The 15,885-nt window shown below is 42.5% G+C and overlaps 1 protein-coding gene across 8 annotated transcripts in view; it reads left to right on the top strand.

Annotated features, from left to right (window-relative positions):
* Positions 1 to 14,975, top strand: part of LOC143284569 (uncharacterized) — a 440,969-nt gene extending 425,994 nt beyond the window's left edge. For 4 of the 8 annotated variants that reach the window (XM_076591365.1, XM_076591366.1, XM_076591367.1 and 1 more), the window contains 4 exons: positions 1,823 to 2,035; positions 4,148 to 4,338; positions 8,640 to 8,794; positions 11,901 to 14,407. In XM_076591365.1, the coding sequence (XP_076447480.1) occupies positions 1,823 to 2,035; positions 4,148 to 4,338; positions 8,640 to 8,794; positions 11,901 to 12,091 (750 nt within the window). In that variant the 3' untranslated portion in view covers positions 12,092 to 14,407. Of the gene's footprint in view, positions 1 to 1,822; positions 2,036 to 4,147; positions 4,339 to 8,639; positions 8,795 to 11,900 lie in introns of all 8 variants that reach the window. The other 4 variants (XM_076591363.1, XM_076591362.1, XM_076591361.1 and 1 more) reach the window with 4 other exon arrangements.
* The last annotated feature ends 910 nt before the right edge of the window (positions 14,976 to 15,885 follow it).

Below are 15,885 nucleotides of genomic sequence, written 5' to 3'. Positions count from 1 at the left end.
ACATACACGCACGCACTGCATGCACACATACACACGAACGAGACAGAGGGAGGGAAGAGAGGTGAAACGCCCTGATCGAGGCATGTAGGCCAATGTGTAAACCCCACACAACGCATGGTGCAGCAGACTGGAGTCACCACTGATGACTGTGAGTTTTCTGGTGGGGAAATATTCGGCATGAGGACGACAGCACCGTACCACCTTCATTTTATTTCAGGTCCGCTGTTGTCCGACAATTTATGTCATGTCAGGAAATATTAGTGAATACTGGACGTTATGAAACATGTTCAGGTTTTTTGTTTTTCTTTTTCTTTTTTTTTAATGTATATATTCACATAAGGTATGATTGCACTCGATTCATTGAGCCCTGCGCCTGAGCACTGTTCTGGCGTCAAAGTATATCATTGAAACGGTTTTCACGTTCCTACAGATGCATAAACCGCAAGGGAAGGGAACTGACTTCTTACGTATTTTCTGCATGTGTCCACACGTCATGTTGGGGAAAACCCGATTATTTTCTGACTTTTTCACTTTCACTGCATTGGAGTGGCATGGAAACCTGCCATGAGGCCGAGTTGATTTGATTGGGTTAATACAAATATAGAGAACACGTTCATCGTGATATGCTTCCAAAAAAAAAAAAAAAGGAATAAACAGAAAATTATATTTTAAAAAAGTTTAGTTGCATTTCCACACACTAAAACAGTTCAGATCTGCTGGGGAAACTTATGCAGTGAACATGTGTTTATGTGGGGTCTGAAACCTCTGCTTGAAATCGTTAAGGGTTTTAGTGACACCTAACAGTTGATATTCACCAGTATCTTCAGTACAACCTCGCCATCTGGTGGTAGCGGTGCTTTCTTCAGGCCGCAGACTACCTGCCATAACTTTTAAGGAACTGTCTGAATTCGGATCTCAGGCATACTCACCTGCGCTCATGAGTGTGTATGTACACACACACACACACACGCACACATATATATATATATATATATATTAGCATGAGAACCTATCATAATGAAACAAAAACAACAGAAAAGAGAAAATACCCCCACCATTCCCCCACCCTCAAAATAGTGTTCAGTGGACTTGCATGCAAATCAGGCCAGTAAAGTAAGACACTGGAATGAACTACTGGCATAGAGAAACAGTTGTGTGGTTGCGGATTTACATATTGTGTTGTATAACCTTAAAAAAAAAAATTAAAAAAAAAAACGTTGTAGGGCTTCTAAAATGTGTTATTAATAAAAGTCAGAATGGTTGACAACAGATGGCAAGACTGGTGACAGGAACTCGTTCAGAACAGTAACATGTTTGCTGAACATGTGATAGCGTAACTTGACAAATACTGTGAGACCATGCATTGTAATGATGTACACCCCGGAAAACGGAGTATGGCTGCCTACATGGCAGGATAAAAACATCATACACATAAAAGCCCACTCATGTACATTCGAGTGATCGTGAGAGTTGCAACCCTCGAATGAATAAGTAGTTATGTTTCACACACACACACACACACACAAAAGTGCTATGAGAAAGAAAGAAAGAAACAGAAAAGATTACAGCTCAAATCATGTCATCCCCAGGCATCAGTCAACCAACCACGATGAACATACATAATAAATCCACGACAGTCGGACACATACTGTATGTTGTTGTCGTGTGACTCACAGGTGCCGGACATCCAGCGGCGGGGCGTCCAGATATTCCTCATTATTATTATTGTTATTGTCATCATTATGACAGGTGCCGGACATCCAGTGGCGGGGCGTCCAAACATTCCTCATTATTATTATTGTTAATATCATCATTATGACAGGTGCCGGACATCCAGCGCCTGATGGACCAGTCCAAGCTGCGAAACACCCGCCTGTACCGGCACAAGACGGAGCTGATGTACCGCTCCTCCATCAACAACATGGACCGCACGTCCATCCTGCTGCACAGCAACCCCATGCCGGACATCACAGGCACCGGAGTAGGCGCCGACAGCATCAGCCGATACCTGCCCTCCTGGCTCGACACGCAGTCGGTGAGTCGCTGGTGCCAATGTTGAGGGATTGATTCATTCAGTTCGGTTTGGTTTGGTTTGGAGGCTGTCACATATACTGCATTCGGACAAATCCGTAATTATGTGCTACACTATATCAGCTAAGCAGGCAGATACCTGACCAGCTGCGTTACCCAACAAACTTTGTCAGGCCTTGAGGAATGAAAGAAAGAAAACTGACAAAGTGTGTTGGGTAACGCAGCTGGTCAGGTATCTGCCTGCTTAGCAGATATAGATAATAATGATGATGATGATAATAATAATAATAATAAATAATCATAATGATAATGAATAAAAAAAAAATAATGTCAATAAAAGATAAAAGGTATACATTAAAATACAGTGCAGGGAAAGATATGTAGAATGCAAAAGATTGAAATAACAACAGGATTCTTTCATTACTACCCTAAAAATATGGAAAGACGGTGGCAGTGGTTCCCAAGGCCTCAGACCTGAACAAACGTGCCGGTGAGGGCGTCAGCCTGTTGATATAGGTTGTTAATTAAACTCAACCTTTTAGGGTGTGAAGGTCAAATGGTTAGGGCGCTGGATTCTCACCTGATTTTCCTGGGTTCAGTTCCTGGTTACGGTGCGCCAGGTTGGTAAAAAGTGGAGATTTCTCTATTCTCCCACGAGTCAACATATGTGCAGACCTGCCAGTGCCAAAACACCCTCTTGTGTATATGCATGCAAGGTCAAGTTAAAGGTCCAGTAATCCATTGTCGGACGCAAACAGACGACAGTGCTTTGTCGCATCCATATGCCATGTTGAACAAGTATGCGTATTTGTTGTGTGAGAGGGCAGATACAGTGAGTGATGAAGATGTGGAGGGAGATATTTCAAGATGGTGAGAGCTTAATACTGAAAGGCCCATGGACCAAATGTCTTTGAAGAGCCTTTGAGGTCCCAAAGGAGCTTTCCTTCGTAAGACCTCGAAGAATGAGAAGGGGTTTAAATGCAAAGGAGAGATGATGCGTATCTTTGCAAGTTTGACTGATAAGCTGGAAATCTTCCCATTGATTTCTGTGTATAACAAGATCCTAAGAATTTCACTTCATTCTCCTGTACTACAGGGTCCAAGAGCGCCAGTATTTAAGGTGGATCCAGGAACGATTAGTTAAACATCAGTTGAACAGAAGACGGGCAAATTAATAATCCACTCACTTAGGATCAAGTAACGTAATTGCCAAAGACCATGTTCCAAAAAGGACAAGAGCTGAAAGGTTGTGGAATGAAGTGACCAGTATTTTCCCGGGTATGCCTAGCCTGTCTCCCTTATTTTATTCTGTATGCCATTGCAAACTTAGCATTTTGGGTGCGAAGCAAAAAACCAAGATACAGGTCGCCACTAGCTGCAGATTGTTTCACACTCACAAAGAAGGCCAGCTATACTCAGACTTCATTTTGTTCAGTTGGAACATCTATCCACATTATTGAATCATATTGGATTACTTTCTTAATACAGCATAGTTCTGTGTGGAATAAGAAATTTGACACTGCATGTGGTGGTTTTCACAACATTTTCATCTGTTGCTTTATCTGAACACATTGTTTCACAGTACCAAAGCAAGATGTCAGAAGTGTCTTGTGCTCTAGTGGCAAGCTTCATCAGCATCATGATGATGAGAATATTTTTATTTCCTTCTCATGGCCACCTTTTCTCAACAGGCATCAGACAATGAAAATGGTTACTTTCTGTTACTTATCCTAGTGAAAATGGTTACTTGCTGTTACTTATCCCTAGACTTCAGCTGATATCATTTGGGCACCAGTGAAAACACCACCACCACCACCACTCTCCTCCACCTGTGTCTGTCTGCCGCCGCTCTCTGGAATTCCAGAGAGAATGGGTGTGGCTTTAATCTATTCGTTCAATATACAATTCCAGATAAAGGCATGTAAAGAAATTTAGATATGGATAGTGTAATCTACAATCACCGGTATGTGTGACGGGATTAAACAAAATTCATCATCATCATGGACAGTGTGGACAAAACCCGTGAGTGCTTTTCCTTATTTTCGACACAAGGTTGTATACAATCATCATGATGGGCCATGGTGTCTGAAGAGGCAGAACCTGTGTGGGTGTGCAGGAGATGTCTGAGCCTGAGTACATGAAGTGGGTCAGGGCCAGAAAAGTGGATGAAGAGGAAGAGGGGGAGGAGGAGGACAAGGAGAACGTGAGACACTCTGCACACAGCCGTCAGCTGAGCGAGACAGCCAACGAGCTGCAGAACATCTGGTACACCATTGCTGCCAGAAAGAAGAAGCCCAAAACACCAAGGTATGTGTCATCAGCTAACGACAGTGGACAGGGTCACAGGATGTTACAAGTTATACACGTGTTCTTTCTTTAATTTGAATTCTGTTCACTTTCAGTGATATTAGGCGTGTCGTGTGTGTGTTCCTGTGTGGGAGGTGGGGGTGGGGGTTGAATTTGAGGGGGATATACAGAGAAAGGATGAACAAGAAAAATGGAATCAACAATCCGTAAATATCTAATGTAACATCAATTAACAACATAAACAACAAAATTAGATATCAGTTGGTCGCATCATAGAAACACTCATATTTGACAATGTAACAGTGATTCAGCAATTTCAAATAACAGTATATTGGTTGGACATTATTCCATTCATGTTTTGTTCTGAAAATACTTTGTCAGGTTACTTCCAAAGCCATGTAATCATTTGACAGGATACAAAACATGGTTTTGTGTGGTCTGTTTATCATATACACAATAGTTTTGCTACACTTTGTCTTGAAAGCGTTCAGTCTTATTTGAGACACCAGACAGGTTACCAGTCTTTAACAGTACAATGAGAAATCCATCATTTTTTTTGTTGTGTAATTCCAGTTGTAAACCCCTTTCCCTTTGAGTATGAAATCCTGTTATCAGCACTAGCTTGACATGTGCTCCACATTGAAGAATCGGGCTGTCTGCAGCATTTTGAATCCGATTTGTGGATAAGTTTTTCAAAAGTATTGTCTATTCTTTGTGCACCTTTTTCTTCTTTTTTTGCTGCTCTGTTGGCCATTTATATCTATATATATATATATATATATATGTGTGTGTGTGTGTGTGTGTGTGTGTGTGCGCGTGAAGTAGAGACATACTAAGACTGGTGTTCCCAATAGAGGGGAGAAGGCTAGAGTGTAGTTTTTTTTAGGTTTTTTGAAAATATCGTTTCAGTTGGAGTTCTGAGTGCAAGTATCTGTCTCTCTTTTCAGACATAAATAATAATAATAATGGTATTTATATAGCGCTGAATCTTGTGCATAGACAAATCAAAGCGCTTTCGCACCAGTCATTCTCACGCACGCACAACTCTAAAACTGGAGAAACTGAAGACAAGGAAGAGGCAGGGAAGGGAGGCTATTTTGGGAAGAGGTGGGTTTTAAAGCCAGACTTGAAAGAGCTGAGTGTGGAGACTTGACGAAGCAAAAGAGGAAGTTCATTCCAATTGCAAGGTCCAGAGACAGAGAAAGAACGGCGGCCAACAGTCGAGAGTTTGAATCTGGGTATGCGTAAATAGAGTGGATCCAAAGCTGATCGTAGCGAGCGAGATGGAGTGTAGAAGTGAAGGCAGCCACAGAGATAGGAAGGGGCTGATTTGTGAATACATTTGTAGCATAGAGTGCTGATCTTGTACTTTATTCGGTGTGAGACAGGGTGCCAGTGGAGATGATGCAAAAGAGGAGTGATGTGCTCAGATCTTTTCTTTCTGAGGACGAGTCGTGCAGCAGACATATGACAGGTGGATGGATGGACAGATATTCTGACATGTATACTCTTGCAAGCATTAAAGGAGGCAAGCACGATGGGGAAGAGAGGGATGGTAAATGATACAAGAGTACGACACATGCATATGCACCTAAATTGTCTGGAAACTGCGTGCATTTGCATCTTTATTTGTCAATGCTTTTATTCATATGGGTCCCCGACTTCGCCCACACAGCCTGACTCATCATGTGTTGTCTGTGTGTGGTGTGGTGTTTTGTGCGTGTGCTTGTGCCCAAGTGTGTGTGCGTGTGTCAGTGTGCATGTGTGTGTGTGTGTAAGCATTCTCTGCAGAAGACGGGTCCCCCCCGGTTTTATATGTCAAATTACTGTCTGCATAAAACAGAGCACGACTCTCAGATTGCAGTCTACACAAGATGCGGCAGATTCAATACTTACGGTTGTCTGGCCGATTGTCTGGGTGCTCTGGAAAATTCGACCTCTTGTCATCTTTGGAAATGGCGCAGAAGAGGATTAAATGTCAGCAGACAACAGGAGCCAGATGGGCAGCAGTGTCAGGTTACATGGAAGGATGATTGACTTGACAGTTTATGAAAGTGGCAGCTGCGTCTGCTTTAAAGTGATTCTCCCCTCCGCTCTCTCTCCGATAAATATCCAAAACAGCCACACCACCTGACTGTACAGCTGCCACTTTTCTGTATTTTGTCTGATTGGGAGTGAATGTGATATCATCCAGTGCTTCTGAAAGTATGGGGTGCACAATGCACGTGCTTACGTGTGCACTTCCTTGTGGAATACAAATCTGTAGCCTGGAGACGACTTTCGTTTTTTTCCCTCTTCTTCTTTTTTTTTTTTTTTCCCAACACTGCCTCATCCCTCATCCTCCCTGCCATTTCAGTGACATCACCATCATGCTGCTCAATCCAGGGGAAACGAGAAGACAAAAAATAATTTAAAAAAAACAAAAAAACCTTCATCAGCATATGTCGTTTAACAGATGGGTTGGGCTCAAATTACCTATCTAATATAATGCTAACATGCAGTTCAAATCAGGTGACTGAGGGAACAGAGTTTGGAAAAATATACAGATGATTTTGAAAAAAAAATTGGTGGAAACATCCTCAATCAATAAAATGGCACCGCAACATTCCTGCTTTCTGTGGAAATCGTTAAAAGTGGTTGTCAGTGTTTTGTAAAAATTATGAACAAGGTGTATATAAATCAAGTTAGAAGGTTGAGTTACCATTATTAACCAGAATTAGAACTCCCATTTATACCCCGAACCTTTTTTTTTTTTTTTTTTTTTTAAATTCTCAATCAACTTCTGGAGCATAAGCCTTTGTTTTTTGTGTTCTGTGAGGGATCACTGCGAGTGATGAGCATCACACTTCACACACAGATTCCAATGATTTTCACAACTTTATCTGCCAAGTCACTGTGTAATCACCACAGTGCCTTTCCCATGAACTGTCGTTCTCCACTCCTGCTAAGCTGTACAGCTCCCAAACAGCTCAGGAATGCACAGTCATACAGGTTACGGCAGCTAAATTAATGTCACACAAACAAAACAAGTTATTAACTACCCCGTTACATTAACATCACACTAACACATTAGTCACACAAACCCATCATTAACCACCACTTTATATTAATGTCACACATACACAAGCCATCATTGTTCACCTCTCAAGATAAACATCACACAAACACAACCACTTATTAACCACCATTTTACATTAACATCACACAAACACACTCAGACATAACCCATTATCAACCATCCCTTTGTATTAACATGACACAACAAACACATTAACATCTCAAACACACAACTCATTGTTAACTACCGCTTTACATTAATATCACACAAACAGCTCATTATTAATCACCCCTTTAAATCAACATCAAACACAACCCATTATTAACTGCACCTTTACATAAATGTCACACAAACACAACCCATTATAAACGACGCCTTTACGTTAACGTCGAACACAACCATTATCAACCACCCCTTTACAGTAACATCACACAAACACAACCCATTATTAACCACCCTTTTACATTAATGTCACACACACAAAACCCACTATTAGTCATCCCATTACATTAACGTCACACACACACACACATAACCACTATTAACCATTCCGTGACATTAACATCACACAAACACAACTCATTATTAACCACCCATTTACATAAATGTCCTACAAACAACCAATTATAAACCACCCCTTTACATTAATGTCCTGCAAACATGACATTATTAACTCACTCAGTACGGCCAGTCCTCTCTTCTCCTCTACACGGACCCCTCGGATGTCCAGTGGGTGTCTGAATGACCCAACCTTTAGCTTCCGTCGTCAGAATTGTGGTATTCTTTGTCAACATTCACGTTTTCAGTATAAGAGCCTTCCGCTTGCAATACTTTGATGATGGTAATTGGGGTGAAACGCTGTTAACGTCGTCTCGTCTCTTTCGCCGTTCGTATGGAAAGAGTTAACCACCCCTTTACATTGTCTTACAAACACGACAAATTATTAACCACCCCTTTACATTAATGTCCTGCAAACATGACATTATTAACCACCCCTTTACATTAATGTCTTACAAACACGACAAATTATTAACCACCCCTTTACATTAATGTCCTGCAAACATGACATTATTAACCACCCCTTTACATTAATGTCTTACAAACACGACAAATTATTAACCACCCCTTTACATTAATGTCCTACAAACACGACCCATTTTTAACCACCCCTTTACATTAATGTCCTACAAACACAACACATTATTAACCACCCCATCGCATTGATTTCCTGTTCTGGTTCCAGATTCCAGTTCCTGACGGAGAAAGAGGCGGAGTGTGAAGGGGAGTTCACCCAGAAGTTCCAGGAGGAGAAGGAACAGAGGGAGAAGCCACAGCCCCACAGCTTGGTCAAGGCCTACTCCGCTCTGGACTTCTCCCACCCAGCTTCCTCCTTCTCAGGTCTGTTGTGGCTCTGTTACAGTGCTGCTCCTCTATCTCAGGTCTGTTGTGGCTCTGTTACAGTGCTGCTCCTCTATCTCAGGTCTGTTGTGGCTCTGTTACAGTGCTGCTCCTCTATCTCAGGTCTGTTGTGGCTCTATTACAGTGCTGTTCCTCTATCTCAGGTCTGTTGTGGCTCTGTTACAGTGCTGCCCCTCTATCTCAGGTCTGTTGTGGCTCTGTTACAGTGCTGCTGCTCTATCTCAGGTCTGTTGTGGCTCTATTACAGTGCTGTTTCTCTATCTCAGGTCTGTTGTGGCTCTGTTACAGTGCTGCTCCACTATCTCAGGTCTGTTGTGGCTCTATTACAGTGCTGTTCCTCTATCTCAGGTCTGTTGTGGCTCTGTTACAGTGCTGCTGCTCTATCTCAGGTCTGTTGTGGCTCTGTTACAGTGCTGCTCCTCTATCTCAGGTCTGTTGTGGCTCTATTACAATGCTGCTCCTCTATCTCAGGTCTGTTGTGGCTCTGTTACAGTGCTGCTCCTCTATCTCAGGTCTGTTGTGGCTCTGTTACAGTGCTGCTCCTCTATCTCAGGTCTGTTGTGGCTCTATTACAGTGCTGCTCCTCTATCTCAGGTCTGTTGTGGCTCTATTACAGTGCTGCTCCACCTTCTCAGGTCTGTTGTGGCTCTATTACAATGCTGCTGCACCTTCTCAGGTCTGTTGTGGCTCTGTTCCACCTTCTCTCAGGTCTGTTATGGCTGTATTCTGACTTCTCAGGTCTGTTGCAGTGCTATTTCTCTGTCAGGTCTGTTACAGTTTTATTCCTCCTTTTCAGGTCTGTTGTAGTGCTGTTCCTCATTCCTTCACAGGTCTCTTACAGTGCTGTTCCTCCGTAGCAGGTCTGTTACATCCTCAGGTCTGTTACATCCTTAGGTCTGTTATTCCACTCTGGCTTTCACCCATCCGATTAGTCAAGTCTTTTCGACCATCTCAGGCCTGTTTCTGTTCTATTTTGGCTCTTGATTATCTCCCAACCGATACAGTCTTCTGGTCTGTTAATTCCGTCTGGGTTGTGTCACAGTTCTCTTCAGCCTTCTCAGGTCTGGTGCAGTTCTGTTTGGTTTTTGAATTCTTTCACCATGCTTTGTCTGTCTCGGTTTTATTCCAGTGTTTGTTTTGTTTTGTTTTTATTGCTTTCATTTCAAACTTTTCTTTTCGACGGGCGCAATAGCTGAGTGGTTAAAGCGTTGGACTTTCAATCTGAGGGACCTGGGTTCGAATCACGGTGATGGCGCCTGGTGGGTAAAGGGTGGAGATTTTTACGATCTCCCAGGTCAACATATGTGCAGACCTGCTAGTGCCTGAACCCCCTTCGTGTGTAAACGCATGCAGAAGATCAAATACGCACGTTAAAGATCCTGTAATCCATGTCAGCGTTCGGTGGGTTATGGAAGCAAGAACATACCCAGCATGCACACCCCCGAAAGCGGAGTATGACTGCCTACATGGCGGGGTAAAAACGGTCATGCACGTAAAAGCCCACTCGTGTACATGCGAGTGAATGTGGGAGTTGCAGTCCACGAACGCAGAAGAAGAAGAAGAAGAAACTTTTCTTTTCAAAATCTGTATTTCACTGCCTGTCAAATCCAAATTCTTCTTCTTTATTCATGGGCTGCAACTCCCACGTTCACTCATATGTATACGAGTGGACTTTTACATGTATGACCTTTTTTTACCCCGCCAAGTAGGCAGCCATACTCCATTTTCGGGGGTATATTCTTGTTTCCATAACCCACCTAACACCGACATGGATTACAGGATCTTTAACGTGCGTATTTGATCTTCTGCTTGCGTATACACACAAAGGGGGTTCAGGCACTAGCAGGTCTGCACATATATTGACCTGGGAGATCAGAAAAATCTCCACCCTTTACCCACCAGGCGCTATTACTGAGATTTGAACTCAGAACCCTCAGATTGAAAGTAGGGGGGAGAGGGGTTTCATTCTGGCAGATTCCTGTGGAATCTGTGTCCTGTCATGTCATTGTCTGGTGGTGGTGGTGTGCGTCACGTCAAGTCTGTGTGTGGTCATGTCATGTCTTGGTCTCTGTCTGGTGGTGTCATGTCTTGTCTAGCTCCGTGTCATGTCTTGGTCTCTGTCTGGTGGTGTCATGTCTTGTCTAGCTCCGTGCCATGTCTTGGTCTCTGTCTGGTAGTGTCATGTCTTGTCTAGCTCCGTGCCATGTCTTGGTCTCTGTCTGGTGGTGTCATGTCTTGTCTAGCTCCGTGCCATGTCTTGGTCTCTGTCTGGTAGTGTCATGTCTTGTCTAGCTCCGTGTCATGTCTTGGTCTCTGTCTGGTAGTGTCATGTCTTGTCTAGCTCCGTGTCATGTCTTGGTCTCTGTCTGGTAGTGTCATGTCTTGTCTAGCTCCGTGCCATGTCTTGGTCTCTGTCTGGTAGTGTCATGTCTTGTCTAGCTCCGTGTCATGTCTTGGTCTCTGTCTGGTGGTGTCATGTCTTGTCTAGCTCCGTGCCATGTCTTGGTCTCTGTATGGTAGTGTCATGTCTTGTCTAGCTCCTTGTCATGTCTTGGTCTCTGTATGGTAGTGTCATGTCTTGTCTAGCTCCTTGTCATGTCTTGGTCTCTGTCTGGTGGTGTTATGTCTTGTCTAGCTCCGTGCCATGTCTTGGTCTCTGTATGGTAGTGTCATGTCTTGTCTAGCTCCTTGTCATGTCTTGGTCTCTGTATGGTAGTGTCATGTCTTGTCTAGCTCCGTGTCATGTCTTGGTCTCTGTCTGGTGGTGTCATGTCTTGTCTAGCTCCGTGTCATGTCTTGGTCTCTGTATGGTAGTGTCATGTCTTGTCTAGCTCCGTGTCATGTCTTGGTCTCTGTATGGTGGTGTCATGTCTTGTCTAGCTCCGTGTCATGTCTTGGTCTGTCTGTGGTGTTGACATGTCGTGTGGTGGTGTCATCGTGTCTTGGTCTCTGTCTTGGTTCTAGTATAGCACTGGTGTCACATGTCATGTCTGGGCCAGTAGTATCTAGTGCGTCTTGCATATGTATACACATCAACATTGATAACCCTTTTCTTCCCCCCCCCCTTCCCCACACACACACACAGTTCCCCCCAGTCAGGAGCGTGGACGCTCAGCCCAGACAGCCATGCAGCTGCACCGCTACCGTTCCGACTGGCAGCCGCTGAGCATGGCCGCCCTGGTGGAGTACAAGAAGCAGGTGGAGACAGAAGGCCAAGGGGACTTCGAGCACGGGCGAGTCAAGATGTGGCCAGCCACTACCTCCTCCGTGGCTTGAATCCTGGAAGGAACAAATGCCACATTGAAATTTGTGTCCTATGATCAGGAAAGAAAAAAAAAATATCAGAAAGGGAAAGAACACTGTGAGTGTGATAGGTTTGTCTAAAAGCTCAGACTTGTTTCTCTCATCACTGTGATAATCTGTACAAAACAGACTAAACAGACTAATTGTCAAAGACCAGAAATTATAAAATTCAGAAAGAAAAGGATATTGTGTGAGCAAACGGTTCAAAAGCTAAGACTTCATCACTGTGATAATAATATCTACAAAATGGACTAATGCCCCACCAACCAAAGACAGAAATGAATGGACACCATGGACTCGAGACTTGATCTGTGTGATGACCACCACAATATACTGGCTTAACCGTGTCTAGGGTTAGGGAGGGATGGGGCAGAAAAATATTTTTTGAAAAATAAATGTTTGAGAGAACCCAGTGAAGACCTAAATGCACAATGTACGTACATAGTTTGTGCTGATATTTTATAACATTTAATTTTGTTTGGCTTTGTACTCCCAGCCAGTTTCAGAAAAGGTGGAAAGACATCTGTCTGTTTGACTAGATACTAGTATTTTTACACATTCTGTGTGTGGTGTGAGTGTTAGAGTAGTTACAGGGTACATTCTTTTTTTTAGTGACAATTTTGTATCACTTTCTTACTGAAAAGACAGTCCATTAGACTGCTAATATGTGTTACTGCATGTGATTTCGATTTTGTCATTTGTATCTGTGATTGATTTTTTTCTTTAACAAAAATGAGTTCTTTGCTGTTGAATATACTTGTATTCCATATAATCACAACCTAGTAATGCTGAATCTGCTTTGTTTTTTGGATTTTTTTTTTTTTAATACTGTTTGTCTTCTATACTGTTTATCTTCAACACAAATCAGCACCGTGGAATCTGCCCACATGCCATGACTCGATACCAGAAGACTTAACACCGTGCACTGTGAACCATCAGGCTTAGTCCTGGCAGATAGCAGTTCACCTGGTGCTTCCCGCAACACCACCCCCCCTCCTTCAATAGTAAAAATAATAATAATAAAATAAATAAATAAACCAGCTATTAAGAACAAACTGGGCAGCAGGAACTAACTATTCATGACACACTAACCGGGACCAGTGTGGATTCTGTCCAACCCAGGAGTGCAGACAGTGCCACAGAGTCCAGTCAAGGCACGGTGAGCAGCAGGCTTAGCTGAAAATAGCAACTGCAGAGCAGAGGCCCATTTTGGCCATACTGAACAGGTCCATTCTTGGCCCGAACCAGATTAGCATGTAAGGCAGCATATCAAGGAAAAGATATGTTTGCATCACACAGAAAATGATTTAATTCAAGGCCACCATCCCGTTAGCAAAGGAGGTTCACGTACATTCAAGATACAAAATACAGTCATGGGGGGGAGGAGGAACAACATCATGAACACAGAAATCCAGAACTGAAAGGTTGGCAAAGAAAGAGTTTAGCAGAGAAATAAAACGTTGTCACCAAAGACAAATATGAGCACTATGGCATATTCCACATTTTGTGTGAATGGTATGCACAGCATATTAACAGGAAATTGTTTCCTTTTATCGTTTTTCTGATTGAAGTTTTAATGTTGGTTTACAAATGTACGTGTATCAAATTTGGATTGTTTGGTTTTCTTTTTCCCTGTGTGTGCACCGATGATTTCAGTTTTTGACCATTCTTGGTGGTCCTTGATATGCTTGAATACAGTTTTTCACTACCTGTACTTACCACTGATATCTTTGCCCCCTTGTGATTTGTGCATTTTCTACAACTTGTACTGTGATATCTATATATATATCTATCTATATATATAGAAAAATCATCTTTTGCTTCCATGATTGGAATATTACGCTTGTCATTTTGAGAAAAATCATAATCTTTGGTGAACTGTGTTTAGATGCTTGGTGAACTTAATTATGATACTGAGATATGTAAACCTTGTTATTGATAAGTTACTCCATGCTAAAAGAAAAACATATGTGTACTTTTATTTTAGTAACTGTATTTACTGTGTATATAACTATGGAGGAAGCAAAGCAACATGTTTGTGACTGACCAAAAAAAAAAAGTTTAGTTTCAGAACCTAAATGGCGCTGAACAAATATTGATGATACACGTTGTCCTGTCTTCGTTTGAAGTGATGACATGAACACAAGCTAGTTAGGAAAATCCAGCACACGCAATATTCCTTGTGACCCCGGTACACTTGGTAATAAAGACCTATTCTATTCTATTCTATCAACTTATCTTTGAAATAAAACTAAACTCACTGTATTGAAAATTTATCATGTGCCAATAACAAGATAACCAGTTGTCCAGTTAGGAAAAAAAAAAAAAAAGCTAATAATTATTTTTGTGGAGTAAAATGAAAAGATACCACACACTCAATGTGCAGTGAAATACAGAAAGAAACCAAAGAACAAATGGTCTGACTCCACATATGCAAGTTGTGCAGGATTTAAAAAAAAGAAAAGAAAAAAAAAGACACTTAACAGATGTTGTTTTTCACCCTTCCCTCTGTGTAAAGTGATCAGGGCACTGCACTCAACAACTGTGCACATCTGCTCCAGCTCTGTTGTCTGGCAAAGCCTGGGTCTATGACAGTGGTTTCCGTAGATACCTTCTCATCACATGCAATGAAATAAAAAAATTAAAAAAAAAAAAGAAGGCCAGACTTGCTCAACATAATATGCAGCAAAATAAAAGACATGACCACTCTGGACAAATGTAAGTCCACCATGCAGAATAGACACACAGAGAACTGTAAGGGTGGGAGGTAGAACAGTCTTTTACCTGCTAACCTCTCACACACACAGAACTGTAAGGGTGGGAGGTGGAAGAGTCTTTTACCTGCTAACCTCTCACACACACAGAACTGTAAGGGTGGGAGGTGGAAGAGTCTTTTACCTGCTAACCTCTCACACACACAGAACTGTAAGGGTGGGAGGTGGAAGAGTCTTTTACCTGCTAACCTCTCACACACACAGAACTGTAAGGGTGGGAGGTAGAACAGTCTTTTACCTGCTAACCTCTCACACACACAGAACTGTAAGGGTGGGAGGTGGAAGAGTCTTTTACCTGCTAACCTCTGACACACACAGAACTGTAAGGGTGGGAGGTGGAAGAGTCTTTTACCTGCTAACCTCTCACACACACAGAACTGTAAGGGTGGGAGGTAGAACAGTCTTTTACCTGCTAACCTCTCACACACACAAAACTGTAAGGGTGGGAGGTGGAAGAGTCTTTTACCTGCTAACCTCTCACACACACAGAACTGTAAGGGTGGGAGGTGGAAGAGTCTTTTACCTGCTAACCTCTCACACACACAGAACTGTAAGGGTGGGAGGTGGAAGAGTCTTTTACCTGCTAACCTCTCACACACACAGAACTGTAAGGGTGGGAGGTGGAAGAGTCTTTTACCTGCTAACCTCTCACTGCCCAGGTGATCACTTGCAGCTTGGAAACTGCACAAATGAGAGAGAAAAGTGAAGTTACAACCCTGTTATTACAAGAAATTACAAGAAGGTAAGGGGAGTGGGGGGTTGGGTGTGTGTGTCATTTTGACCCACATAAAGCTTCAGGTAGACTGCATACAGAATCAGAGATTCAACCAACTGATGCACTTGTCTGACAATTACCAACCTGCACCAGCACAGTTATCAGAGGAATGGGTGGTCATTTTAGGCCTTCTGTATGTGTAGAAGTCACTTCATACACAATAACGATAATAATAATAATGGATACTTGTTGAGCACTTTCCTCCCATTAAAGTGAGC

Source organism: Babylonia areolata, chromosome 8 (genome assembly GCF_041734735.1).
Source record: "Babylonia areolata isolate BAREFJ2019XMU chromosome 8, ASM4173473v1, whole genome shotgun sequence".
Taxonomy (NCBI): domain Eukaryota; kingdom Metazoa; phylum Mollusca; class Gastropoda; order Neogastropoda; family Buccinidae; genus Babylonia; species Babylonia areolata.
Note: the sequence above shows the minus strand (reverse complement) of the source record. Positions and strands in the feature narration are given on the sequence as shown.